The sequence below is a fragment of the Diuraphis noxia genome, unplaced genomic scaffold, assembly GCF_037042655.1.
Source record: "Diuraphis noxia isolate RWA-SAM2 unplaced genomic scaffold, SU_Dnox_SAM2 contig0003, whole genome shotgun sequence".
Classification (NCBI taxonomy): domain Eukaryota; kingdom Metazoa; phylum Arthropoda; class Insecta; order Hemiptera; family Aphididae; genus Diuraphis; species Diuraphis noxia.
In genome coordinates, this window is record NW_028301713.1 from 24,770,067 (window position 1) to 24,797,930 (window position 27,864).

Below are 27,864 nucleotides of genomic sequence, written 5' to 3' on the forward strand. Positions count from 1 at the left end.
AAAATTGAAAAGTTTTTGGGCATGGGCCAATTGCGAATAAAACAAAATTTGTATTTTAGGATCAATTTCGCCTCTTATATTTTATTATGGTTTGTGTACCTATTGCCCTCTTTATATTTTACGGTCATTATACCAATTGCGCTTGTATTCAAATTGGGATGTAGATTTCATTTATCACAAGCTTGGTGGAGGAATATTCAAAGTTGTGGACTACAAATAGAGTATAAACCCTAATTCTGAAGTAGCAAAATGGCTGCATTTAATTTTTGGTTTATCACTTTTTCCACAAGTAGAAGTGGAGGAGTTGTTTGTAGAAGAAATAATGACGATTCAACCAATTAATTCAAATCTAACCAAATTCACTAATTATATCGTTGAAAACTAATCTATCTAATTCATCTAATTCTACATTTCCTCCGATTTGTGGGCGTCTAATTCAATAAAAAAACTTTTATTCTCTCCACCCAAATATTTTTGTCTTTTTAAAAGTAATTATTGAAACGTAAACCAGCACATATATTGCAATAAATAGTACTGAAAAAGATAAATATATTTCAAATAGAGCATATTTAATAAAAAAATTAACAATCAATTCTTATATCGAGGAATACAAATCTGGCGAAATTAGCAGAAAAGAATTTTTTTAAATTGTGTGTTATTATTATCGTAAAAATGTTTAAATGTGAATTATAATATTATTATGCAGGTACCTATTATACTCTCTGAAAATTATTTATGTGTTTATATATATTTTTATTATACATTTATAATTACAATTTAATTTTGAATAATTGACGATCAAACTTGTGACCTGTTAGTGTACCTAATAATTTATTTGTATTATATTATTTTTATAATCAGCATATTATTTTATTTTAGTTTTCATTAACTAAACTGTATAAAGTCAATAAGTTTCACCGACTTGGCCTTAGGGTCAACAAGCGGCTTGTAGATCACGATTCACGAGTTAAGTGCTCCACTTGATTCACGAGTAGTAAGTAGTGCAAAGGTAAATGCTAGAAATCTCACAATACATATTATGAATTGATATTCGCAAAAAAATCGTTTAGTTACTAACTAATAAGTTTTCCTTGGGTAATGAAATATATAATATATAGAGCACAATTGGTCTATTGACTTTAAAGCGTAATTGGTAAACTCCAAAATTCTTTTATAATTTTTCAGAAAACTGTAGCTTGCAGGGAATAATATATGTACCTATTTAAAATTTTATCGTAATTATAATTTTAACTATATAATTGCATTGCTTTTAAACGTATGTACCTAGGTTTCATGATAATATTTAAGTATAAGTTGACATTTCATTTAAAACGTCGCTTATTTCAATAACCTAACCTAACCTAAGTACTATTACATATTTTCTAATTATGGTTATGGTCCTTTGTGTGGAATATTATAAAAGTGTATTTTACAGAAAAGAGAAAGTAGGTTGTACGAGAATTAGGATTATGATTGATTAATGATTAACAATCTTTTGTTTTAAAGTACATGGTATAATTTGACATAATCAGAAAAATACATTAACAATATTGTTGTTACTTAAATGTTACATAAAGCATGGTACCAGTCATTCGCAATGACTAATCTACTGCGATAAAGTAATACAAGTTTGAGATGTTATTATTTTTATAGTTTTCTATAAACATAATAATATATATTAATACATGCACATATTTTACTTTACACATTTATATTTCATATCAATAGAATACTATTATTATGAATTTAGTTATTTATGAACAGACATTCGCAAAAGGAAATCTGTAAGTTGGAACTAAAAAATGTTATAACTGTAATTTTATCATCTTGCACTTAGGTACTTATGCACCACTTTAGCTTAGATAAAATCAATCTTTACCTATCTCAATTAAGAAGATGTAAGCGTAAAATCTGTTATATTTGTCGAATTTCTCCAAACCATAAACAAGCGCTCATCGCATATCTCAATTTGTAACAATTTATTCAAATTCAAAGTGGCTAATCTAACCTTAACAATAAAAACAGTAGGTATCTCAATATATAAGAAAGTTTACAAAGCGAAAACCCTGTATTAAATATTAATAATCTATAGGTCTTTCAACATTGTAGGCTTCTTGATGTAACACATCATAATATAAATATTATATTTTATAATTTATTGTCCAAGATTTTTTAAATGTTATCACTGTATAAATGGTTTTAATGGTTTAAAAAAATAAAAAAATAATAGGCAGTTGACAATAAACACCTAATTAGATATTTAATCACATACTCAATTGTTTCTTAAATAATTTTAATGTTAAAATAAGCCATAATTATATGTAGTGCATTATAAATTAACATTTCTTTAGGTAATGTTTACTTAATTCGCGTGGTTTAGTACTTTAGTACCAAAATAGTAATATGATAAATTAGAAGTGCGGTTTGCTATATGGATATAATTAACAATAGAACGATACGTATAATGAATACGGTATATATACACACAATTTATGCTGACAATTGGCATCCATAAAAAATAGTCAATGGTGAAACCACTTTACCACTAGATAATAATATGTTGGTTCTGTACAATATATTATGTTATAGTTAGAATACGTCCTAATTCAACTTGCCTTTCTATTTTTAATTATCTTAATTCGAGTAATTTAATTTATCTCCTTATGATCACTGATATGAACTTTGTCGTATAATAAATAATAATATAATAACTTCTGACTCCTAAATAATTATAGGTATTTCTTTTTATGTCTTTGTGTTCGTGTATGTATATTTCTTGGTATTTCGAATTTAATTATTTTTCATAATATATACGATTAAATGTAATGTATAAACAATATAAAAATATAAGTCATTGCCAGTAAGTAGCCGAAATCTCATTAAAAATAGTTCCAACAATAGGTACCTACTTAATAGTTCAAAACTTTCAGTATCCGGTAAACACAGTTTTTCGCTGTGTTTGTCTTCGTTCGTCAACTGTATATTGTTTTATTTGTTTTTATAATATATTACATTTTTTCACTAACCTCTTGTAGGCTTGTCAAAACTTTTATGCTTGAGATAATTATTTTAACGGTGCACAAATATATAATTTAATAACACAATTTAATAGGTACCTATACTTACTTATATTGTATATTTATATACTCGGGTGGCTGAGTGGCTCCATCTAAATTGTCAATCTTAAACTTTTATAAGTACTTTTAACACGAAAACAGAAAATAATATCCTTTATCTTGAATATTTATATTGAGCAGTTATTTTATTTTGTTAGATGTAGAGGTTGAATGTATATAAAATGAGTCCTCTGGAGGTATTGTGTTGAAATATTTCGACTAAGATGTTTGGATGCGATTAATATTTGAGGATTTGAATCTGAGACCCCATAAGATACACATCGTAATTTATTACCAATTGTTTATTCAATTTATTTATATTGGTCTGAAACATTTATGCCGGGTCACAAAAACAATTGTTACACTTAATGATTCGTAAAATTTTAGCGGTTGTTATGTGTATACAACTTATTTTACTATAGTGTCCGTAAGCTGAGATTAATCTAAAAAAGTGTTAAAAAACGTATGAACTTTCTTGCAGGATTCACTCAAAATGTAATTAATATTTAGATTTATGTACGGTCAACGGGCTGAATGTAAAAAAACTCGGGCTTATTGTTATAGTTGCGCGTCTTGCACAGTACCTATAACAATTAATATTATAAATATATATAATATATATAACCGCGCATATTGCAATAGGTATATATATATATATATTGCAGTCATACAGAAAGACCTGACAAGAAAAAACATTAATGCTAATTAAACGTATGACAAAAATTGTTAATATTATATGATAAGAAAATACTCGTATCAGCAAATCCTCACAAATCATATTTAAAAAAAAAAAATTATTGCGTTTGTGTTAATTTAACAAAAAAAAAAATATTTATATATTTACTGAATTTTTAAATATATAACAATAATAACTGCTTGACTTAAATAAATCTTTTTGGTATAAAAATTGTTCTTTTAATCAAATTCACATATAGGTTATTTTGAATTTATCCAAAAAAAAACTTAATTAAATTTAAATATTTATATTTTCAGTACTTAAAATAAACAAAAAAATTAATTATACATGTAGCGCTAGGGTCTCTTAATGAAATAAAATATATATTAATTTGAACAAAAATTATTCCAAAAGTCAGTTCTGTCTGTTACACCTTATATATAATTATTATATAAATAGATACTACAATTAATGATAATCTATAATATAATATTATATTTATGACTTAATTGACTTATGTATTATGTTCTAACGAACTAATACAAATCATATATACGCACTATTTATTGATAATAATTTGTATTTTTCCTTTTAACATGGTCGTTTCTTTAATTGTTTTGTTCTCGGTTACGAGCAGCCAGAAGAGAATAGAGCGTTACGGCTGAAAAGCGACCGATACGGTTTAATGTCTGTCGACGATCCGTCAACGAACAGCAGGCACGTAGATACCTCGCCAAGTTCTCTGACCGATGGCCAGGCAGAACTCTTTACGCCTTTTTCGACATTAAGCAGTTACCTGGACGAGGTTGCGTACGTGGCCGCTGGTGGTCTCAGACACGGCGACGATGCGTATTCGCGTAACAAATTCAATCAATTGGCGAGCGATAGCCTGCGTAGCAATCGGCCAGTGCCCGACACCAGAAACGCAAAGTGAGATCGACTTTCAATCTTCCTAAAACCTAATGCATAACATAATTGCTATTTAAAATTCTAAGAATGCTTATATTATGTTATATTATATATGTTTTTTTTTTTTTTTTTAACGAGAGAATTGTACAATCTGTAATTTAAGATTTACAATAAGCACAATAAGTGATAATAGAATAGAATAATATAGAAAAGACGAAATAATAAGATAATAAGACAACGACGGGTTGATGATTACAATTATTTACAACAATTCAGACAGGGGGCATGAGAGAAGAGACCATCCATTGATGGGACAGTCCTGAGTCCTGACATATTATACAAAAATGTGTAATCTCCATTATATAGGTATTACCGTACGTGTGTTCACCAATTTAGGGAACACTGAATTTCTCGGCCTGATTATGTTGGAGTAAATCGAATTTTTTTATAAGCAAGCGTGGTATATAAATATACATTTTCAGACAAATTTAAAATTTTTAACCCTCTCGATACGCACATGCGCAATGCAACTTATTATTTTTTTAATAGCAACCGGTATTTTTGATACCAAATTTGGATAGACTGAATTTTTTTAAGTCATTTTAACCATCAGTTAACCATGGATCTAAAATCAAAATCGACCGAATTATTTATTATTGGTTACTTTTTGAATATTTTTACGTATACAGTTCTAATCAATTTTAATTAAATAATTTTATATCCATATTATGTTAATATTATATTTATAACAGGTATAAAAAAAAATACGTAAAAATATTCAAAAATTAACCGATAATAAATAATTGTAAATGGTTTTATGCATTTCATAATAAAATGTAAAAATGTATTATTTATTAAAATTTGAATGGCTCTCATTCAGTAAATTTTGTTTTTAGATCCATGGTTAACTGGTTAAAATGATAAATAATAATAAATAAACAATTGTAGGTACCTGTGGTGTCCTGCGTGTATGAATGTATGATATATTTCTGTTTCAAATTTCTAGCGAGTAATTTTTCAGTGCTTAAAAGTATATACATAGGTACTAAAAATTATTTCATATAAATATAAAGTAGAGGTAGAAAACGGGGATTCTCGTTTGATATACAGAAATTCGTATTTTCACAGGAGTAGAGAACACTCATCAAATAGTAAAAATATCATTATACATTTTAAAGTATAATGGTATTTAAGTATATTTAAAAATTTGAAAAATCTGATTTTGAATAGTTGCATCATTGAAAAAGGGAAATGGGGATGAGTATAATATATATATATACTTAATTTCATTTATTACGTACTACGTATACCTACTAAATTGTATGCAACAGGTGGAAACGTTAAATATGCAATAGTGCAGCGTCAATCAGAAATTAAAATTGAATAATTTTAAATATTCAAGTTAACCTGTATCATGATAATTTCATTAAATAATTAATAATATCCAAGAAAACACTATATTTGTGTAAAAATGATTTCCATTCATATACGAAATTTGTGACGCCATATTAAAGCGAAGACAAGCAATTATATATTTGAGTTTATTATAATATATATTGTTAGCAATTAAAAGTTTTGTTAATATATTCATTTTGTATAGTTGCAAAGCATTAAGGAAGTTAATATATTTTATACTATATTCTATTATATTGTTTTCACTAAATTTTCTAGGTGGATAAAAATAATTTTATTTATTTATGTTAAATTCAAATTTACATTAAAATGATTATTTATTTGTTTTTTTTTTTTATCAAGATGTTTAACTAAGAAATATCGCAGTGATCTGCCTCAGACAAGTGTCATCATCACCTTTCATAACGAAGCCAGGTCTACTCTTTTGAGAACAGTTGTCAGGTATTATTTGAAAATATGTTTTTTTTTCATACCATATCACTATATCAGTAATCAGTTGTATATAATGTCTTGTACTTTCAGTCCATTATAACTCACTGAATAATTATTTTATTGCTATCTTAAATTTTAGCGTTTTAAATAGAAGTCCTGAACATTTAATCAAAGAAATAATTCTAGTGGATGATTTCAGCGATGACAGTAAGTATTTTATGAGAAATATTAAATCTTAGTTTTATATTAAAAACAAATATCATAATAGCCATAAATCGATCTCATATTCTCATCTTAATTAATAAATTATATACTAATAGATTTTTGTTTTTACTTTAAGTTACTGATGGACAAGAATTATCAAAAATACAAAAAGTGAAGCTTATTAGAAATGAACAAAGAGAAGGTATACATATTAATGTTATGTAATAATTGAGTTTAATTCGTTAATTTAAATTAATATTTTTGAAATATATTCCTATTTTCTTTTAATTCAATTAATTAAATTTAATAAATTTCATCTTTCTAAAAATCTAATGTTTAACATTTTCACGTAATATTTTCCAACCGGTTTTATCTATTTATTACGTATTTATGTAAACGACCACGAAGGCTCAGGTATGATAATATTACAATCTTAAGTTTAATAGAAAACAAAATAGACGTATTAAAGATTACCAGATATCTATAATAAATAATCATTAAACTATAAAGCTAATAAAATAGATTAATTTAATAAAAGTTTATTAAAATATAAACTAATTTATACTGTATATATTTTGAATTTTTTGTATTGTAAGTGTTGTATATGTAATTGTTAATTGTTAATTATATTTGTTGAATTTGTTCTATGAATCATGTGGCTATATAGGTGCTATTTGAATTTTATACGCATATATGGATCCAAAATAAAATAATAAGAGCGTAATAGTTATACTAACTATTTTATAGTAATATTTTAAAACAAAATAATATATTTCCTATAGGGCTAATGAGATCTAGAGTTCGTGGCTCAGAAATTGCGACAGCACCCGTGCTTACATTTTTGGACAGTCATGTAGAGTGTAACGTGAATTGGCTTGAACCACTTTTAGATCGTGTAGCAGAAGTATGTAATTTTGTTGTAATTATTATTGTCTATAACTCGTGTCTTACCAAAATATAACATTATAAGTATTCAATGTCAAGAGAAGACTTAATTGGTAATTTTATTTTTATAGGACCCGACTAGGGTGGTGTGCCCAATTATCGACGTCATCAATATGGATAACTTCCAGTACATAGGAGCTTCGTCAGAACTCAGAGGTGGATTTGATTGGAATTTAGTGTTTAAATGGGAGTATTTATCAAAAGAAGTCAGATTGGAACGTCAAAAAGATCCAACTTTACCAATCAGGTAAATTACTTTCAAATTTTAAATGGCCACTCTACAACAGTAAAAAAAATAATCATTAACGGTTACTATATATATTGTTTACCACTTACGCCATTTAAGATGTTCAGCGAATACAATGTTGCAACAAATAATAATTGTAGGTATGACATACATTTGTCACCCTTTAACTCGAGTGATGGTATACTCGTGAACCCAACTGTAACGTATAGGTTGTGGAACAACTACTGTGGACCTTACTAGTTGAAGTTATTAATAGGATTTAATTTACATAACCTATCTATTCAATTATAATACCAATGAAAAGTTTGTATTTCATAAAATAAATACCTATAATAAATAAAAATTGCGGTATTTATTCAATATAAATATTCACACTGCAGATTATAGTGATTGTATCAGTTTGGAATAATATATGCAAATTTAAAACAAATATTAAAATATATATGTCAATATAGATAGTCGCATACCTATACATCATGCATGTATAATATAAATAATGTTTTGTTTAATTTCACAGAACACCTATGATTGCTGGTGGTTTATTCGTGATGAACAAAGATTATTTCGTAAAACTTGGAACATATGACAAGGAAATGAACATTTGGGGTGGTGAAAATTTAGGTAAAGAGTGATTTCAAAACTACTATTTATATAATTATTAATTATATGCGTTAAACTCTATGTATTTAATAAACTTTTGAACTATATCTAAAAATAAAATGTAATATAATGCACAAAAAAACAAAAAATGTCAATCGTTTCCATCATCGAGCGCATATTTGAAGACATCGCGGTTGTATATTTTATTATTATACTTACGTTTTTTTTTTCCATTTACAGAAATATCGTTTAGGGTGTGGCAATGTGGTGGTAGCTTAGAAATCATCCCTTGTTCGAGAGTGGGGCATGTGTTCCGAAAGAGACATCCTTATACGTTTCCGGGTGGCAGTGGCAATGTTTTCGCCCACAACACTCGTCGAGCAGCTGAAGTATGGATGGACCAGTATAAACGATACTATTACAATGCCGTGCCATTATCTAGAATCGTCCCATTTGGAAAGTATGCTATTCGCCATTGTATAAAAGTGTTCTATACATAGGAAGTAGAAAAAAAGCGATGACGATTTCAATGTGATGTACTGTTGTTGTTATTTCAGCATAGCAGATCGATTGGAATTGAAAAAAAATCTCGGCTGTAAACCGTTTAAATGGTATTTGGAGAACGTTTATCCGGAACTTAAATTACCAGCGAATGTAGACGAGTTCGTGGGTAGTTTTAGACAGGGTTACATGTGCTTGGATACATTAGAAAACCAAGTAGGAAAAACGGCGGGCATCTTTCCTTGTCACGATTACGGTGGCAATCAGGTATGTATATTCTAATATTACAGTTTAAAAAAAAATACTTTTGAGATAACCGTATAGAGTAATATAATATTTAAAATTATTATAAACATAATAATAATAATAATAATAATAATATTTTTTTTTAAGGAGTGGACATTTACAGTTGGTGGATCGATTAAACACGACACAATGTGTTTATCTCCAACAGATTATTCATCCATGAGTTTAATTATTATGAAACCCTGTGACTCTACAACCGACGAAGTTAGTATATTATACAAATTATTAATTCGCACTGACAGCATCGTGGGTTCTGTGGGGCTGTTCGAATTGAAATATTAAAACATTATTATCTGTGATTTTCGGAGTTTCTAGTTATATTTCATGTTATGAGTGAATTAATATAGAATGTAATAATTATTTGTACTTACCAATTACCAACATATTTTAAATATATTTTAAAATATATACCCACCTCCAAAGCTACTCCTAATTTAAAGATTTTAAATTAATACATAATATTGACTCATACGACTCCTACATCACAGAGAACAAAATCCTATGATAAACAGATTAATGATTAGATAGTAAACCGTTTTTTAAGACAAGAATCAGTAGTATAATTTTAAGAGGACGTTATACAATTATAACATTGCACATTTTATGCTCAGCAGAACACGTGTAGCTCTGTTAGTTTAAAATTTAGTTTAAAATTTGACCTTCTGTAAGAATAAAAGATAACATTATTATCGAGGGCTTTTACGCTTTTCATTATATTTTGATTTTAAAGCAAATTATGAGCATTTTAAAATTGTGAATTTGTGAAATATCTTAAAATACTCATAACTCGCTAATCGCTTTAAAATTAAAATGTAATAAAAAACGTATGAAAAGCCCTCGATAATAATGTTATTTCAAATTTTTACATGAGGATAATTCACTCTAAATTTTAAGCTAACAGAGCTACAAGTGTTCTGCTGAGCGTAAAAATTGCAATGTAACGCACTTGTATGCCAGAGACAACACATGCAGGTATAACGTCCTCTTAACATTTTTCTAGAAAATTACGAGGGTAAAACACTTAGTAATTAGTATGGATTAATAATAATTTATTAAACATTTATGCATTTATGTCAGGACTTTGCACTCGAATTAGTCGAATTAGCCCGATATCTGATAATATTAAAGTACTTATCTAAACTAATGACAATGCCCGATATCTTGCAATAAACCGAAAATAAGTAGATATCGAGATTAAAGATAGTAGTTAAAAATCTAATACAAAATATTATTTACGCAATTGTGTAAAATTGTATTATTAATTATTATTTTAATAAAACTATGAACAATATGTTACTATATTTATCTCAGGTATATCTATTAACATTTAATTAATATATTAATATTACATTGTTCATAATATTATAATATGTGTTCATATCGATATTTGGTGCAAAAATGTTAGACAGATAGAAAAAAAAGTGTTAAAGATATTTTAAATATTACTTAGAAAACAGTAAAACTATTAAATTTAATAATATAATTTGGTGTATTGAAAGCACCTCTGGGGATTCATTATTTCAGGATTTATATTTAATAGTTAAGTATTTGTGTAACTTACTCAACACCTAATACATGCCCTACTTACTCGATAACGTATATTAATATGTTTTAGTGGAAATACGACGAAAACACTAAACAGTTAAGGCTTAAAGCCGTTAACCTATGTTTGGACACGCTTGGAGTACACGACATGATAAGTATAAATGTGTGCGATAGTCTAAATTCAAATCAGAAATGGAAATACTTGGTTGCAGCAGGAATCGATGATAATAATGTTTAAATCCTACAAAATGGTAATCAATAGACAAAAATACAGAATAATATAATAATATTTGTTTATTGATATCCGAAATCAAAAACAAAAACTACTTAGATGAGAATCCATAGATCAACTTTTTATATTGTTTTATTATATACATTACACAGGGAATACATCAAATAAATACCTAAAATGATGTTTAAAATATTATAATGTATCTACACAGCACAATTGCTATTATATATTGTACTGTGATACATTTTAAAACAAACAGCTTTGAGTAGTCTTATTAACTATAACTAAGATTATTTACTTATAGCTGTATAATATAATTATATAGGTACAATTAGCATACGTATATATGTGTATATAGCCGATATTTTTAGTTATAAAATAATTTTACATTTACGAAAACCTTAGTATTATTACTTTAATATATTATAATAAAACTTAAAGTAGGTGTATACTTATACAATATTACAATCCTTTATATTTATGAACATTTGCTATCATTATTATGAATATTATGTGTAATTTATTCTTAATTTTAACATAGACAACGTCTAAGATAAAAATAGTTTTATTTGAAATGTAAATATATAATACATACTATGGTTATTTTTATTTTTTGACATTTTTATACAATTTTGTTGGTGTTATTTTATTTTTAAGTATTGTCATTATTATTTTATATGTATCCTTGTAAAATACTTTATAATTGATAAGGCTGTGATTTAAATCTTACCATGATTATTAAATGATATGTGTACTTATACATACACTATTGTAAATATCTATATTATTTTTATTTTTTCATTCAATATCCTATTTTGAGTGTCAACTGTCAAGTCCATAATATAATAGGTATATCTTATTATTATTGTATACATTAGCTAATTGTAAGTATATATAGGTTAATAGCATATACGTAGGTATAATCAAAGACTGCGGTTAACTCAGAACGTAAACAATTTTATAAAATGTACACGAATGTTATTTTTATTTTTTATTTATGATTAAACATTTTAAGTTGATAAATGATGTAATATTATACAAGAGTACATATAATGTGGCATTGCAATTTTTACTTACGATGATATAATAGCATCGAACCTAACCCTTTAAGTTCCTCGCCGATGTCAATAATATGAGCTATTGGCGTAATTCCATTAAATTTCAGCAGGTGCAAAATGTTTATCGGTCCAATAATCGTAATGACAAATTAAGTCATATTACTCATATTTAAAGCTAATTGCATGACTTAAGTGTGCTATAGGTATCTTTTTTTATATTTGATAAAATGATAACAATATAACATAAACTGCAAATATCAAAATCTGTAAGTACCTATATTTTAAATACTATATGTACCTGCTACATAGTACCAGGGGGTGCAAGTACACCGTCGTGCATCACCGTAATTACGCCACTGACATGAGCAATTTATTTTGCAAAGATTAAGATGTATATTAAGTATATTTAAAGTATATGCATCAAATATTATTATACCAAACAAATGATGATGTGAACGAATCGTCTGTATAATTTGTGTGATGCAAAACCAATTATTATATAGGTATTAGGCAATGGCGTACTTATTGAGGTGAGTTTTATGTGTGTTTTTATGACAACGTTATAGGTCTTCAGTGAATTAACTATTAAAGATTAAAGTCAGATCGTCAGAAGTCTCATTGCACTTATCATAATTCATAGCCAATGTGATTCTAACAAGGCCCTGCACATCAAATTATCAAATCCGTTCTCCTGTTTCGAAGATCAGCGTTGCTAAAGAACTAAAAGAGACTTTTTTTTAACAGCGTTAAAAAGTTAATATTTTTTTTTTAATTCTAAAATTTCACAATTTGTAACTATTTGATTGATATTGACAAGCTCTTTGTTATGATATGTTAACCAACTTTCAACAAGTGTAAGGGAAAATAGTTAAAAAATATATTAGTTTTCAGGGCTGAACATGTCGACGATTTTTGCAATTCAAATCATTAAACCTCTTGTGCATGATCTCAAATCTATCTAATTTTATAATATATTTTATTAGAGCTAACACAATTACTCGCCTAATCACTCATTATTACTGAATTACATGTTTGTTATTTTCCTATTTATACCACAATAAACTCTTGAACTTCGAACTAGGTACATACTAGTAATTTTTATTCCAATAACCATACTTATTTGACTAAAAATTAAGAAATTAGAAAGCAATAACAAAATAAATAAAACGATAGGTATCCGGAAATTCGTAGGTCCAGACCGGTGTTAAATTATCCCACAATGTCCCGCATTGGGAATTAGCATAGCGTCAGTAAGGAGCAAAATGTAATTATCTCAGTAATTTTTTTTACCCACCTGTTTGAACAAGCGAAATTCTAGTATTACGCAACTATAACTACGGTATTTGTGTACATTATTACTTATAACCTATACTTATTCTCAAACATAACTAATTACTAAATACCTAAATTATAGTATTTAACTAAATTGATTATAATATAGAAACGTAGAAACCAATCAATTTTCATAATTATTAATTATTAACTAATCGTATTGGGTTTAATACTTATATAGGCAGAGGTTAAAGTGGGGAAAAATTCCAGAGGGGACTAATGTCTCCATAAAGTTTTAAGCGTTCCATATATAATTTTAGGTATAATGTCTGATGTATAAAATCCTAATTTGTAAAAGGAGACGCTTTTTAACCGCCGTCAGAGGTAAGGGGGACTGAGTCCTCCTGCGCCCCCCCCCCACTTTAACCCCTATTTATAGGATTTAATTAATAATAGGGATAATGAATTTAAAAAAAAAAAACAACAAATTTGTAGAATTGTTATAGAATTGTTCACTAACCTATTCACTAACCTGTTCACTAACATCATGAATTTTAAAATGGTATAATTTATATCAAATTCACTTCTATTAATCGTCCTTGTAAAGACTATTAATATTTTACTTTATCCTCTCATGTTTTTCACCAACAAACTATGCAACTGACCATGGTACTATTATGGTAGCCGTTAATCTGTTAATCAGAATAATATTAGTATTATATGTATTTTTATGCAGTAAATATTACTGTAAAATAGCCCGTCAGTTGTTGCTACGTCGTCTGTCATGTTCAAGAGTTGAGATCTATTCTGCCCACGATTTAACTAGTGAATGATTCAACACATAATTACAACGGCCATGACGAAATAGGCACATTTATTTCGTTATGAAAACGGCCAAACAGAACCTACGATAAGTCACACGCCTCACGTGTACCTACACGGCTACACGAGTACACGACACGACAGACTGTTTAACATAATATTATTAACCAATAACCATGGATATCCACGGTAGTTGATATTAACCATGTTATTAACTTAACTGTGTCACTCACCACCGAACCACAATACCACATAGATGTTAAAGATCTTTAACATCTACCAAGGGCGTATTTATGGGGGTGGTTGAGAGTGCTTCAGCCCCCCCCCCCTCCCGAAATCCAGGAATTGTTTATGAAGTCTGCTTATTATGTCCTATCAGATGTAAATTTTCTAACTCATATAGGCTGAATTGGGAATTTCAGTTGGAGAAAATACCACAGCCCCCCTCCCCCAAAAAAAAATCAAAAAAAATCTAAATACGCCCCTGACATTTACAATAATACATTCGCCAGACCACTGACTGGCACAAAATATTTTTAATAGGTCCGTAAGACCGTGATGTACGAACGCGTAGTTGGTGTTGAGTGATCGTTACGATATCTGATAACAACCATGATAAACAGAAAACAGTGATAAAATACAATATGTTATCATCACAGATTATATAAATAATATTATAATAAATATTATATTATATAAATTATATAATCTGTGTTATTATGCGATTTTCGAAAACCCAATCCTTATCAGTTTTCTTTGATAGCGTAAAGCAACTATCTTTTACTTGAGTAGCTGAATTTCTGTATCTAACTCTTAATTTTCAATTTGCATTTGAAGTTTGAACCGTTATTTCTACCCACGATGGTTTCGTGTTATACTTTACTTCGAACTTTCACAGTCCGCAATACTGTGTAAATAATAAATACTAAATAGTAGTTGCGATGACTTTACGAGTTACGTGAAGTCTGCTGTCCGATTTGTTAAAAGTATGAACGTAATGTAGGTAGTGCCTAGGTATTTTACGTAAATGGTTTCCTGTTAATATGTCGACTGTTACACGCCTATTGCACTATTGACATCTGAATAATGATCATTTGATAATATTGACTGTACCCACTAAATTATTATGGTGTATGTTAAAAGATTCAAACTATAATAATATCTGTTGTGTATGTACGCACACATCAAGTATTTGATATTAAAACATTTTTATTTTTTTTTTTTAGTTTTAACATGAAAGTTACTTGGAACTGGACCGAACTCTGTGGTCCCGACGATTTTGTTCCAATATTTCGGCCAGGATATGTGTTGAGTATTTGTGGAGAAATGGCAGTCATTCGCCTGCCCATTCTGTTTATATTCTTGTTGACATCAACATATTACTGTGCTCATCTGTCTGATTGGATAATACGCACAAGACGCGAAACCAATATTCTTCGTTGCCGTATAATTATTGCTAGTATGCTGTCAATGTTACCAGCAGTTCAACTTATTTTAGAAGTGTACGAATTTACTGAAAGTCAACTATATCCTATCGAAAATTTAGTCCTAGTAATCCAATGTTTTACGTGGTTGGTACATGCATTATACATTGTATGTATACGCCATCATTTGGGAACAAGTTTAAGAGGTTCAAAAGTTGTGATAGTTGCTTGGTTTTTATGTTTTTTATCGTCTATTATATCTTTACGCAGTACTTTCGTAGTATTTATTGAAAGTGCTTATGTACCAATTTTACAAGCGAGATTATGGTTCACATTATTCAATTGGATGCTTCAGGCATTTTATTTCATTACTATGATCTTCAAAGAAGACTCTATAAGAATAAGACATGTAGACAGACTTCGTTTTCTTGCCCAGGTAAAACTTTTGTGATCACATAAATTTAATAAATTATTGTATTAGGTATATGTTTATATTTTATTTGCTTAAAATCATTTTTATTTTTAAAATGTGCTTACATTTTTATTATTATTAATTTCTAATTTCTTACAAATATCACTATTTTAAACTATAAAAAATTATTTTGAGATCTAAACATCTGAATTTATTTATTTTAAAAATAAAACAATATTGATTTCAAACATTCAGACACACAGTTCAAGTTATCTTAACTTTACACTAATAATCTATTTTTATGAAAATATTTAGGTATGTTTATGAAGTAAATAATTGGATGTATCTAATCTGTATATTAATGTTTATAATTTTAGCAATCACTTGAAAGACGTTCTTTAATGACATCATCATACAGTCGTTTCAATGATGAATTTGATCCATACTATTTGGGTATGGCGTGTGATAATGAACACTATGGTTTTATGTCCTGGCTTACATTTGGTTGGGTTGGTAGTTTAATTACCAAAGGAGACAACAAAAGATTGCATCATACAAATGATTTGTTTGATTTACCCGAATGGCTGACCCCGGTAAATGTATCAGCTAAGGTGGAAGAAGTATTTAGACATCAGCCCTCTGTGACAGCTTCATCACCAATTCATTTGCCAGCTGACCATCAACCTAGAGTACAAAAAATATCGTTACTACAAGCTCTACACAAATGTTATGGAAAACAATTTTATGGGATTGGTTTACTAAAATTATTTGCAGACATTTTTGGATTTGCAGCCCCTATTTTTTTAAGTAAACTGATTAAATTTGTATCGCATCATGAAGAACCGATAAGTCATGGATATATATACATGGCAGGGCTTGTTTTAATGTCACTTATAAGTAAGAATATACTTGAAATTATTTTAATTTTATCTTTAAATTCAATTTTCAGTGACTAAATGATATTACACTTACAAATTGTATTAGAGAATTGAAGCACCTCCCGAGAATTTGAACTATTTCTTACAGTGTTTTATTTTTAGCTACATTATTTGGTGTACATTATGACTATCAAATACACATGATGGGAATAAAAATCAGAGGTGCCTTAGTGACAATGATTTATAAAAAGACATTAGAATTAAATACTGTAATGCTGAACAACTTTAGGTGATTAAAATAGTGTCATTTTTTTTTTTTAATATGTTATTCATTTAATCATTTTTTTATTTTAGTATTGGAGAAATAGTTAATTTTATTAGTACTGATACAACTAATTTAGTAAATGCTTGCAATAGTTTCCATTCAATGTGGAGTGTTCCTTTTCAAGTAAAATTATATATTATATGTATTTTAACTGTACTTGCTTATTTTACTTTCATGTTTTAGTTAGTTGTTGTTTTATACTTACTTTATCAACAATTGGGAATCGCTTTCCTGTCCGGAGTTTTAGTATCCATTTTACTGATACCGGTAAACAAGATTATTACTTCAAATATTGGTATGCGTTATGCATGTGTATTTAAATATAATGGATACTATTAAAAATAAAATTTGATTTTTATTTAATTACTTTTTTTGCAGGTAAATTAACTGGAAGACTGATGACTGAAAAAGATAAACGTGTTAAATTAATGTCTGAAATTATAAAAGGCATTCGAGTAATTAAATTTCATGTTTGGGAAAAATATTTTATTGATAAAGTTAGCGGTATGTTATGTTATTTTTTACTATTTTAATGTATTCTAGTTAAAATTTATAATTTATAGATTACCGAAAACTTGAAGTATTAAACCTGAAAAAAAGGAAATATTTGGATGCTTTGTGTGTGTATTTTTGGGCTACAACTCCAGTTACAATATCAATGTTGACTTTCTCAACTTATATTTTTTTGGGAGGTCAATTAACAGCATCAAAAGTAAGTGTATATCAGATTCTAACCATTAGTATTAATGTATAATATCAAAAACTACATTTTTAAATATGTTAAGGTTTTTACCAGTATGGCTCTACTTCATATGTTAATAACACCATTGAATGCTTTTCCTTGGATACTGAATGGTGTCACTGAAGCTTGGGTGTCTCTTAAAAGAATTCAACGTTTAATTGAAGTAATTGATTAATATTTTTACATTAAAAACTATTAATCATATTTATGTTTATGATAAATTTATTCTTCAGGTAGATGACCTACAAACACAATCTTATTATAGTCTAATGCCAGTCCAGTATGGAAAAACATTTGATAATGCTGTGTCGTTGACAAAGTGTTCTTTTAACTGGGGCCTTAGATCATTCCAACTTACTAACATAAATTTTTCTGTTGCTAAAGGATCTTTTGTTGGTATTGTTGGACCTGTAGGCAGTGGAAAATCTACTCTATTGGCTGGAATTTTAGCTGAAGTTTATAAAGACGATGGAATGATTGCATCATCAAATATGAGAGATGGTTAAATCTAAATGTTATTTTAAATTATGTTTTTAATTTTCTTTGTATACTAAAATATATGTATTAACTTATTTTTATAGGATTTGCTTTTGTTGCACAGACACCATGGATTCAAAAAGGAACAATTAAAGATAATATTTTATTTGGTCAGAATTTCAGTTTAGAAAAATACAAGTAATATTTGATTATTCTTGATTAGAAACACACCTTTATAGATTTTCTATAATTTTTTGAAAATTAGCATGAAATATGAAAAAAAATGAACAACCCAAATTTAATAAATTTTTAATGCTCAATTTATTTTATACTTATGTACAAGTTCTTTGACATTATTTGTGTATTATTAGTTATTGAAATGTTTTATTTTGTTTGTAGAACAGTCATAAAAAGTTGTTGTTTGGTTAAGGATTTCCAAGAATTTCCTAGAGGAGATTTAACTCTTATTGGTGAAGCTGGAGTAACCTTAAGTGGTGGTCAAAAAGCTCGTTTAGCTCTTGCCCGTGCTGTATATCAGGTATTAATTAATAAAATTTGACTAACGACTAATAAGTATACATTAAAATTAATTTACTATTTTTATACCTGTAAATTTTAATTTAATTGTTTGGAAATCATAAAATGTGAAGAATACTGTTCAATAATTGTTTTGATTGAAATGTATTAACTTACTCGGTAAATTTTAAATTACTACTATGTGATATATATTACTCTCAATTTTATAATTGCTAAAGTGTTTGTTATTTAGTTAATATACTCTGTTTTTTGAGAAAAGTTACACATTTTGTACATTAGAGTTATACTGGTAATAGCATGGAGCATCTAAATTGCTCTTATTTCTTAACACCCAACAGCTAGTGAATCATTGCCAATTAACTGCCAATTTGTGACCGAACAGGTGAAAGTGATGGGAGATACGTATCAACCAACACAAAATTGTGTACTTTTATCTTGAAACAGAGTATAGTATAATAATTTTATAAGATAATTATATCTTTACTGGTCTAAGGTTTTAAGTAACCAGTATTTAAATTTGGGTGAACACTGTAAAAAACAGACTTTCTTGCTTGAATCGATTTTCTCTCAACATTGAAACTCCTTAATAAAGGAATATCCCCATAGGGTATACTATATAATATACACCGTAGCTTTTCCTAAAATATCATGGTTATGCTACATTTACTCTCAAACAAACCATGAAAAAGAAAAAATACATGATTTTTAGCTTATTTTTGACTATATATTCTAAATTTTAAAAATACCAATGTTAAATAAAGTTTATCTTAATGCACTTATAATAGTATAGTTGGTTTTTACTAGACCATTGATCAATGCCCAATAACAAGTCACAGATAGTGAGCAACACTTATACAGTCTTACTACCAACACTCGATAGAAATGTAAAAATAATAAATATTACACAAAATTGAATCTCGCAACAATGTAGTCGTCGCCTCATCAGTCTTTTATTTTTCTACTTACTCTCCAATACTTTTATCATAAAAAAATTAAATACCAATGTTTTGGGGGTTCTGCAACATAGTATACTCCCATAAAAAATGATGGTAACATATATATCTAATAACATTTAAAAATTAATAATTACTTCAATATATTATATTGTACTGATTTTTTTCAGAACAAATTTATGTATTTAATGGATGACATTTTTGCTTCAGTAGATGCTAATGTTGCTCAACATCTATATACTCATTGTATTAATGGTTTACTTAAAGATAAAACACGTATTATTTGTACCCACAATAGTCAATTTTTACTCTCTGCTGATTGGGTAATAGTAATGAACAATGGTACAATTGTAAATCAAGGTCGACCTTTTGAAGTACTTAATGATTATGATGTAAAAGCTTTGGATGTTAAGTTTGATGAAGCCAATAGTAACTCATCTTTGACTATGGATGATTGGACACCAACTAAGGAATCCGAAATTAAAAATGATTTAAATGACATAGAAAACCAAGAAGAAGGAATGGTTGATTTATCTGTTTATAAACAATATTGGAAATCTGTTGGAAATTTTATTATATTGACACTACTTTTTGCTATTATTATAATGCAGGTACTTATAAATAGTGTTCTTGTCAAATTTTAAATAATACATGATTGCGTTTTATATTTTACATTAAATATACTTTGTTCAACAGAGAGCACATTGCTACTGAGCTCACACCAGTACCATAATATCCCCCTCCCAGGTTGTACTATGTTGGTCAACCCGATAATGTTAAATCCCCTCTCCGCGATATACTCACATAGTGTTAGGTGGGATAAGGAACACGCAGCTTTTACTGCTGAGTGCTGACCAGTTTTGGTCAAAGTGATGTGTGCTATCTTGTTGAACACAGTTTAGTCTTATAGGTACACACTTAAAAGTAATTGTTTTGTCATAGTTGTACTAACTTTTATATGTTCTAGGGTTCACGAAATATATCAGATTTATGGTTATCTCACTGGGTAAATGAAATAACAAATAAACATAGTGGTTAGTAAAAAAACAATTTAATTTTTGATTCATTGCTTTATTTATAATATACAAACACTTAATTGTTAATTTAAATACATATTTTATATTTATACAATCAAAATGTATCATATTAAAAATTGAATTTATAATATTCAACGTTATTATTTTAATAATTTCATAAAAATTTATTTTAGTACTCAGAATAATCAGAATTGAATCAAACTAACTATCATTAATTTTTTATTTTATTTTGTTTCAGATAATGTTGTTAATGATTTCAAAAGTTTACAAGATGAAAACAATGAATATTTGTATACTTATACATTAATTGGTATAGTAAACTCTGTAGCTACATTTTTTAGAGCCTTTATATTTGCTTATGGTGGAATTAAGGCTTGTAAAAAGATTCATGACTGCTTGTTAACATCTATTATGAATGTGTGTATTTGTTAATGTTTAATTTTTATAAACTTATACCTACTTTTTAATTTTCATGTATTAATAATATATTTTTATTTTTTATACAGGTAAAAACTACATTTTTTGATGTAAACCCACTTGGTAGAATATTAAATCGATTTTCATCAGATACAAATGTCATTGATGATTCATTACCATTTATTTTAAATATTTTTCTAGCCCAATTTTTTCATGCAATTGGTACTCTTTGCTCCATTATATTTGGTGTTCCTTGGGCTATAATTGTGACTGTGATACTTACTCCTATATATTATAAATTGCAAAAACGATACAGAAATTCATCTCGTGAACTTAGACGTATATCAACTGTTGCACTATCACCACTTTATAACCATATAAATGAATCATTACAAGGGTTAGCAACAATACGTGCTTTTAGAGCTGTTTCCAGGTACATGTTAACCATAGTAAAATTAGTTTTTTACTATGAAACATAGTTAGTTGCTTAATTTTAATTTGATGGTGTTTTTTAAATGTTTAGATTTGAACGGGAAAATGAAGACAAACTAGAAAACTATTTGAAAGCTGAATTTTCTTCTCACTTAGCATCTTTATGGTTTAATTTCAGATTAAGAATCATTGGATTAACTATATTATTGTTTATTAGCTTAATTTCTGTATTTATTCATCAATGGAATCTCACAAATGCAGGTTTGTATTGATTTGCAAATGATATAGATTAATAAAGTGTTAAAAATCAAAATATTAATAGATATGGCTTTTGCATAAAAGGTATAACTTAAAATTATTATTAATAGGATATCTTGGGTTGTCTTTGACCTACGCATTAACATTGACAAATATACTTGGAGGATTAGTGAGTGCCATCGCAGCAACAGAATGTGATATGATTAGTTTAGAACGTGTTCTTGGCTATGCTGAAAATATAGAAAACGAGACTGATGTTGAAGACTCTGTTTCACCACCATTTGCATGGCCAACGAATGGAATCATACAATTTTCCAATGTTTTTCTTAAATATAAGTAAATTATTAAAATTTAAATATGCTTTGGAATATATTTTTATATATTCTGATTTTTAGGCATGATGGTCCCATGTCTTTGAATGGAGTTTCATTTGAAACTACTTCTTCAGAAAAGATTGGTGTCATTGGTCGAACAGGAGCTGGAAAAAGTTCATTATTAGCTGCTTTGTGTAAAATGTGTGACATTAGCAGTGGTGCTATTTTTATAGATGCTGTAAACCTTTCTAAAATTTCTTCACGACAAATAAGGTATACTTACCTTAATATTAAATACTAGTGTTTTATCCTGGTTTGAAATATTATAATATCTCAACTTTTAAACTAACACAGTGTGCTCTCCTCATTTTTCAGAAACCGTTTATGTGTAATACCTCAAGATCCGTTTTTGTTCAATGGCACTATTCGTGAAAACATTGACCCGTTTAAAGAGTATATGGATTCAAATATTTGGTCTGCACTACAACGCTGTCATTTAGTAGCAACCGTTAAACGTTTAGGCGGTTTGGGGTGTTATTTAGGAGACAATATTAACTTATCTGTGGGTGAAAAACAGTTGTTATGCTTAGTGAGAGCAATACTGAAGAACGCAAAAGTAGTATGTGTGGATGAAGCGACTGCAAATGTAGATGAAATTACTGATCGCAAAATACAAGAAACAATAAAAACTGCATTCAAACATAGTACTGTTATCACCATTGCTCATAGAATTTGCACTGTTATGGATAGTGATCGGTATGTCTATAATTTATTAAATTAAAAAAAACTATTTAACATCTATTTCATCATATGTGCATATTATATTTTTTGTAGAATATTAGTGATGGACAATGGAAAGGTAGTAGAATTTGAGGCTCCCAATCTGCTCTTGGAGGATAAAAATTCTTATTTTTATAATTTGGTTCAACAAGAGTTCAAGTAACAACTTATGATCTCAGTTTCACAATGGTGCGAGTTGAAATAAATAATTTAAGTATTTTTAATTACATATTTGTCAATATATTATCAAATTAATTATTTACTCTGTATATTTGTTATGAACTATATTTTATAACATATAACTATTCGTTTAATAAGATACTAAGACAACAATATTAGTGAATTTTTAAATGTATTTAACATTTTCTGTGTGGACATCTGTATTAATATATAAAATGTAATATCATTATCATTATGTATATATACTATATATTTGTTTATTAACTAATCAACTTGTCGTTTGACAAAATTAAATGTATTAAATTGTTATTGTAGATAAATTTTACTATATGTTACCTATAGGTTTAAAAATTATTTTTGTTACAAAAATCCATTTATTTTTAACTATGAAAACTATTATTTTTTTTTTTTAATATCATCACCAAATGTCTAAATTGTATTCAAAAAATTATAAATAAATTGTGGATCAATTAATCCTATGTATTGAAATTAAACTTTTTAGACCTCAAGTACCTTGAAATCCGTATGATGAGGATTCCATGTCAATAGATGGTGAACAAAAATCGCGCGACGACAATACTGATAGTGTCATAAGTAGGTTTCTGGACTTCTTGCATTTGCATGTTTTTTGGTAGCGGTCGTAGTCTATTCTAAGTGAGTTATAAATTTATTTTATGAAATGACGAAATTAAATACTAAGTTTGAATTTGCATATTTCGTCATATTTTAAGAAATGCGTATATTTGGGAATATTTCACATTTTTATAGTTCTATAAACGTAAAATTGTCGGAAAAAATGGATGGTCGTAGTCTGTCATTTCCAACACGTACGTCTGTTTATCGATTAATAATCAACCTTTTTATCGGCAATTATTTCAATTAATTCAAAATCTCCCTAGTAATGCAGTAATTAGCCGGGTATGAATATTGTACCGTACAATAGGTACAACGTGTACGATGAAATGAAAAGCAGTACGTATCATCACGCTTACATCATTTCTGACGACACGAACATGAAGACGATAGGGATGAGTTAAAATTATTTTTATTATATCAAGTAGGTACCTACCTAATTTTTAGATTTTTATTTTTATAATAGTAATTAATAAATAATAATATAATTCATGTGTTTTTTAAAAACAAAATAAAAAACTAGCTGCATATTTTGACGATTTTTACTGCATATTTCGATAATGTTAAGTGCAAAAAGTCCCGAACCCTAGTCATAAGATACACATTGTATGATATAATATTATTGATGTGCAACAGGTCAGGCGCGGATTCAGGGGGGGGGCTATGCGTTCTCGGGCACCCCCTGTCATCTAGCCACCAACAAAATAAATTTATATTATACAATTATATAATTTGTTATTTTTCAATATAATAATAATATCGGAGTTTTTTCTGTTTTCGTTATCGCCGTCACATATGAGTATACGACAATAATAAATAATAACTATTGTTAATTGTTTTCGAAGTATACGCGTATGTAACGACACGCGGAAACCACCGATAACAATTATTATAAAAAAAGTTAGCACTAGCCACTAATAAATCAAAAAGAAAATGGTGATATTTAAATAAATAGTAGGGTGTAACAATTTTATTTTTTTGGGCACCATGTGTTAAATTATTCTGGATCCGCGCCAGCAAGGCAGCAACGGATTGACTGATTGAATACAATCGGCTACTCGATCTGCCGAGATGCGAATTTAAATTTTGTTCGAATACCTACGATTTATTTTGTTTTGCGGTACAACCGAAGATTTCTGAAATTCACGAATAGGTTGCTAGCACTGTCCGAGCCACAAGTGACTTATTTCCAGTATTACGGAGTGTTACGTAATTATAATACTGACTATTGTTCTGTGCTATATTTAAATAGTGCCGGCGTGCGTACGGCATTGGCGTTATCTGGTTATCATAACAGACAATAGAACTCCACAGGGTAGTTGTTGTTCATGAGTGCCGAGTGGTCAGTCCGTTATCGTTACGTTTGAATTGTGGAATTTCTGTGTATTTTCAATTCGCGATTAGCGGCGAGCCGCATATTATTCTTACCACGTGCTTTTTTCTTTTCCGTAAACCGTTTTCAAAATGGATCAAGACGAGGACTGGGATTCGCCTAACGACATCCAATATCAACCCCAGAAACAGTACGTGCCCAAACAACAGTACAATAAGATGACGGCCCACAATCCCGACGATTTGCTCATGGACATCAATTCCCAGTTCGCGGGCTTGGTCATCGGAAAAGGCGGCGCGATAATCAAAGGCTTGAGGAAGGACAGCGGTGCGTTCATCTCGGTCTTGGACAGCGACACCTACGGGTTGAAGACTGTGAAGATATCGGGAAATCAGAAAGCCAAAGAACACGCTCAAAAGCTCATCAGCGACATCATCGATGCGAACGACCCGGATAAAATAAAACAAAGGTTACTTAAAGAATCAGAACAGAGTGCACCGGTTCAATCTACTTTCAATTGGGACGAGTTGATGAAAGAAGAAGCGGAAAACCTTAAAAAAAGATTAGCGGCCTTGCCTCCGATTATTAAGGATTTCTACAAGGAACACCCCGAAGTGACCGCGATGACCGATCAGGAAGTTGAAGAATTCAGAATGTCCAAGAACAACATTATGATCAAATATATCGATGAAAATAACATGAAACCAATTCCTAAGCCAGTGTTGAAATTTTCACATGCATTTGGAGATTATCCGGAAATATTGGAAGAGATACAAAAGCAAAAATTTGAAACCCCGTCCCCCGTACAGTGTCAGGCGTGGCCTGTCATCATGAGTGGCCACGACTTGATAGCTATTGCACAGACCGGCACAGGCAAGACGTTGGCCTTTCTGCTCCCTGCTTTTATTCATATTGATTTTCAACAGACTCCACGTAGTGAACGAAAAGGACCATCTATATTGGTATTGGCGCCAACTAGGGAATTGGTGTTACAAATTGAAAGCGAAGTATGATTATAATATTAATTTTCTATGTGTGTACAAGTCTGATCATAATGATTTTAATGTTTTTCTCTTGTTTAGGTTAAAAAATATAGTTACAAAGGCATTAAAGCCATGAGTATTTATGGTGGTGCAAGTTCTGGAAAGCAAAAAGAAGTTCTGCGGCAAGGAGTGGAAATCGTCATTGCTACTCCTGGTCGACTAAATGATTTTGTTGGTAGCGGTGCTATCGACTTATCTGATGTGACATTTTTGATACTTGATGAAGCTGATCGTATGTTAGATTTGGGTTTTGAACCTCAAATACGTGTTTCATTACTTAGGGTTAGGCCGGATAGACAAACCATAATGACAAGTGCAACCTGGCCACCTGGAGTTAAACGACTTGCTAAAAGCTATACGACTAACCCTATTCAAGTTATGGTCGGATCATTAGACTTGACAACGGTAAATACTGTAAAACAAGATATTCTAATAATGGATGAAGAAGAAAAAGAATCATGGCTCGACGATTTTCTTAAAAGCTGTAGTGCCGATGATAAAATCATAATATTTGTGAACAGAAAAGTGACTGTGGATCAGCTTTCGTCAGATTTATGTATGAAGGGATTAATTGTTGAATCCATTCATGGTGGTCGTGAACAAAGTGATCGTGAAATGGCTTTGGAAAGCTTACGTAATGGTGAAGTTAATATTTTGATAGCTACAGATGTGGCATCTCGTGGTATTGATATCAATGATATTACAGTGGTAATAAATTACGATTTTACTAAGGATATTGAAGAGTATGTGCATAGGGTAGGACGAACAGGGCGAGCTGGTAAAACTGGTCTGGCAATAACTTTAATGACTAGAAAGGATTGGGGCAAGGCCAAAGAATTAGTAGAAGTGATGGAAAAATCTGGACAAGATGTACCTCCAGAGTTGCAAGAAATGGCATCGAGGTTTGAAGCAAAGAAAGAACGAGATAGAGCTGAAGGAGGTGACAGGCCATTTAGGGGTGGTAGAGGAGGTGGAAGAGGGTTTTCGAGAGGTGATGGAGGGTTTTCAGGAAATAGAAGAAATAATTATTAAGTTTGAATAATTTTTGTAATGTTTTTCAAAGTTTATATTTCTTATTATTTGTTATCTAAATTTCAAAAATGTTCAAGTACAAGATGTATATTGTTTTTTATTTAATTTTTATATTCATCTATACTATGTAATACTATATAACGTTAAATCATATTATTCTTTATGAATGATTTAACGAGAATGTTTAATATAATTTATATGTATGTAAAAAATTTGTTTTACTTTAATAGTAAAATATGTATATACGTACATAATTCATTGAGAAATTGTCTTTAAAATGTAAATATTCATTAGTGTTTAAGCTAAATGAGTACGCCGTTGACCATTATCCTGATAGATCATTCACACTTGTACTTGTGTTACCAATAGTCATATTACA

General features: G+C 28.9%; 3 protein-coding genes across 3 annotated transcripts in view; all 3 read left to right on the top strand.

Annotated features, from left to right (window-relative positions):
• The window catches only part of Pgant2 (polypeptide N-acetylgalactosaminyltransferase 2), a 39,143-nt gene extending 26,964 nt beyond the window's left edge, over positions 1 to 12,179 (top strand). Inside the window, exons 2-12 of the mRNA XM_015518489.2 lie at positions 4,430 to 4,722; positions 6,457 to 6,555; positions 6,686 to 6,753; positions 6,887 to 6,952; positions 7,533 to 7,654; positions 7,767 to 7,942; positions 8,460 to 8,563; positions 8,783 to 9,002; positions 9,100 to 9,310; positions 9,437 to 9,553; positions 10,965 to 12,179. Coding sequence (XP_015373975.2) covers positions 4,430 to 4,722; positions 6,457 to 6,555; positions 6,686 to 6,753; positions 6,887 to 6,952; positions 7,533 to 7,654; positions 7,767 to 7,942; positions 8,460 to 8,563; positions 8,783 to 9,002; positions 9,100 to 9,310; positions 9,437 to 9,553; positions 10,965 to 11,132 — 1,644 coding nt within the window. The 3' untranslated portion in view covers positions 11,133 to 12,179. The remainder of the gene's footprint in view (positions 1 to 4,429; positions 4,723 to 6,456; positions 6,556 to 6,685; positions 6,754 to 6,886; positions 6,953 to 7,532; positions 7,655 to 7,766; positions 7,943 to 8,459; positions 8,564 to 8,782; positions 9,003 to 9,099; positions 9,311 to 9,436; positions 9,554 to 10,964) is intronic.
• A 2,857-nt stretch (positions 12,180 to 15,036) lies between these two features.
• Positions 15,037 to 23,923, top strand: LOC107168929 (ATP-binding cassette sub-family C member 10). The gene is made up of 21 exons (XM_015518487.2): positions 15,037 to 15,409; positions 15,505 to 16,138; positions 16,492 to 17,011; positions 17,155 to 17,281; positions 17,347 to 17,440; positions 17,501 to 17,612; positions 17,696 to 17,821; positions 17,881 to 18,029; positions 18,103 to 18,222; positions 18,293 to 18,560; positions 18,641 to 18,734; positions 18,936 to 19,074; positions 20,197 to 20,637; positions 20,994 to 21,060; positions 21,302 to 21,480; positions 21,570 to 21,913; positions 22,004 to 22,173; positions 22,281 to 22,506; positions 22,566 to 22,757; positions 22,860 to 23,240; positions 23,319 to 23,923. Exons 1-21 carry the CDS (start codon positions 15,405 to 15,407, stop codon positions 23,425 to 23,427), a joined length of 4,497 nt encoding a protein of 1,498 aa, XP_015373973.2. The 5' UTR covers positions 15,037 to 15,404; the 3' UTR covers positions 23,428 to 23,923.
• Positions 23,924 to 25,299: 1,376 nt separating this feature from the next.
• On the top strand, positions 25,300 to 27,751 carry LOC107168922 (putative ATP-dependent RNA helicase DDX43). Its single transcript, XM_015518478.2, has 2 exons — positions 25,300 to 26,417; positions 26,493 to 27,751. Exons 1-2 carry the CDS (start codon positions 25,542 to 25,544, stop codon positions 27,483 to 27,485), a joined length of 1,869 nt encoding a protein of 622 aa, XP_015373964.1. The 5' UTR covers positions 25,300 to 25,541; the 3' UTR covers positions 27,486 to 27,751.
• The last annotated feature ends 113 nt before the right edge of the window (positions 27,752 to 27,864 follow it).

What these genes read in the sequence shown, in the direction of transcription:
- LOC107168922 (XM_015518478.2), top strand. Translation starts at nt 25,542, where the DNA reads ATGGATCAAGACGAGGACTGGGATTCGCCTAACGACATCCAATATCAA. An exon ending in TGTTACAAATTGAAAGCGAA is followed by an intron (nt 26,418 to 26,492) that starts GTATGATTATAA and finishes TCTCTTGTTTAG; the next exon opens with GTTAAAAAATATAGTTACAA.
- LOC107168929 (XM_015518487.2), top strand. An exon ending in TGTTTTAATGTCACTTATAA is followed by an intron (nt 17,012 to 17,154) that starts GTAAGAATATAC and finishes TTTTATTTTTAG; the next exon opens with CTACATTATTTGGTGTACAT. An exon ending in ACTGTTATGGATAGTGATCG is followed by an intron (nt 23,241 to 23,318) that starts GTATGTCTATAA and finishes TATTTTTTGTAG; the next exon opens with AATATTAGTGATGGACAATG.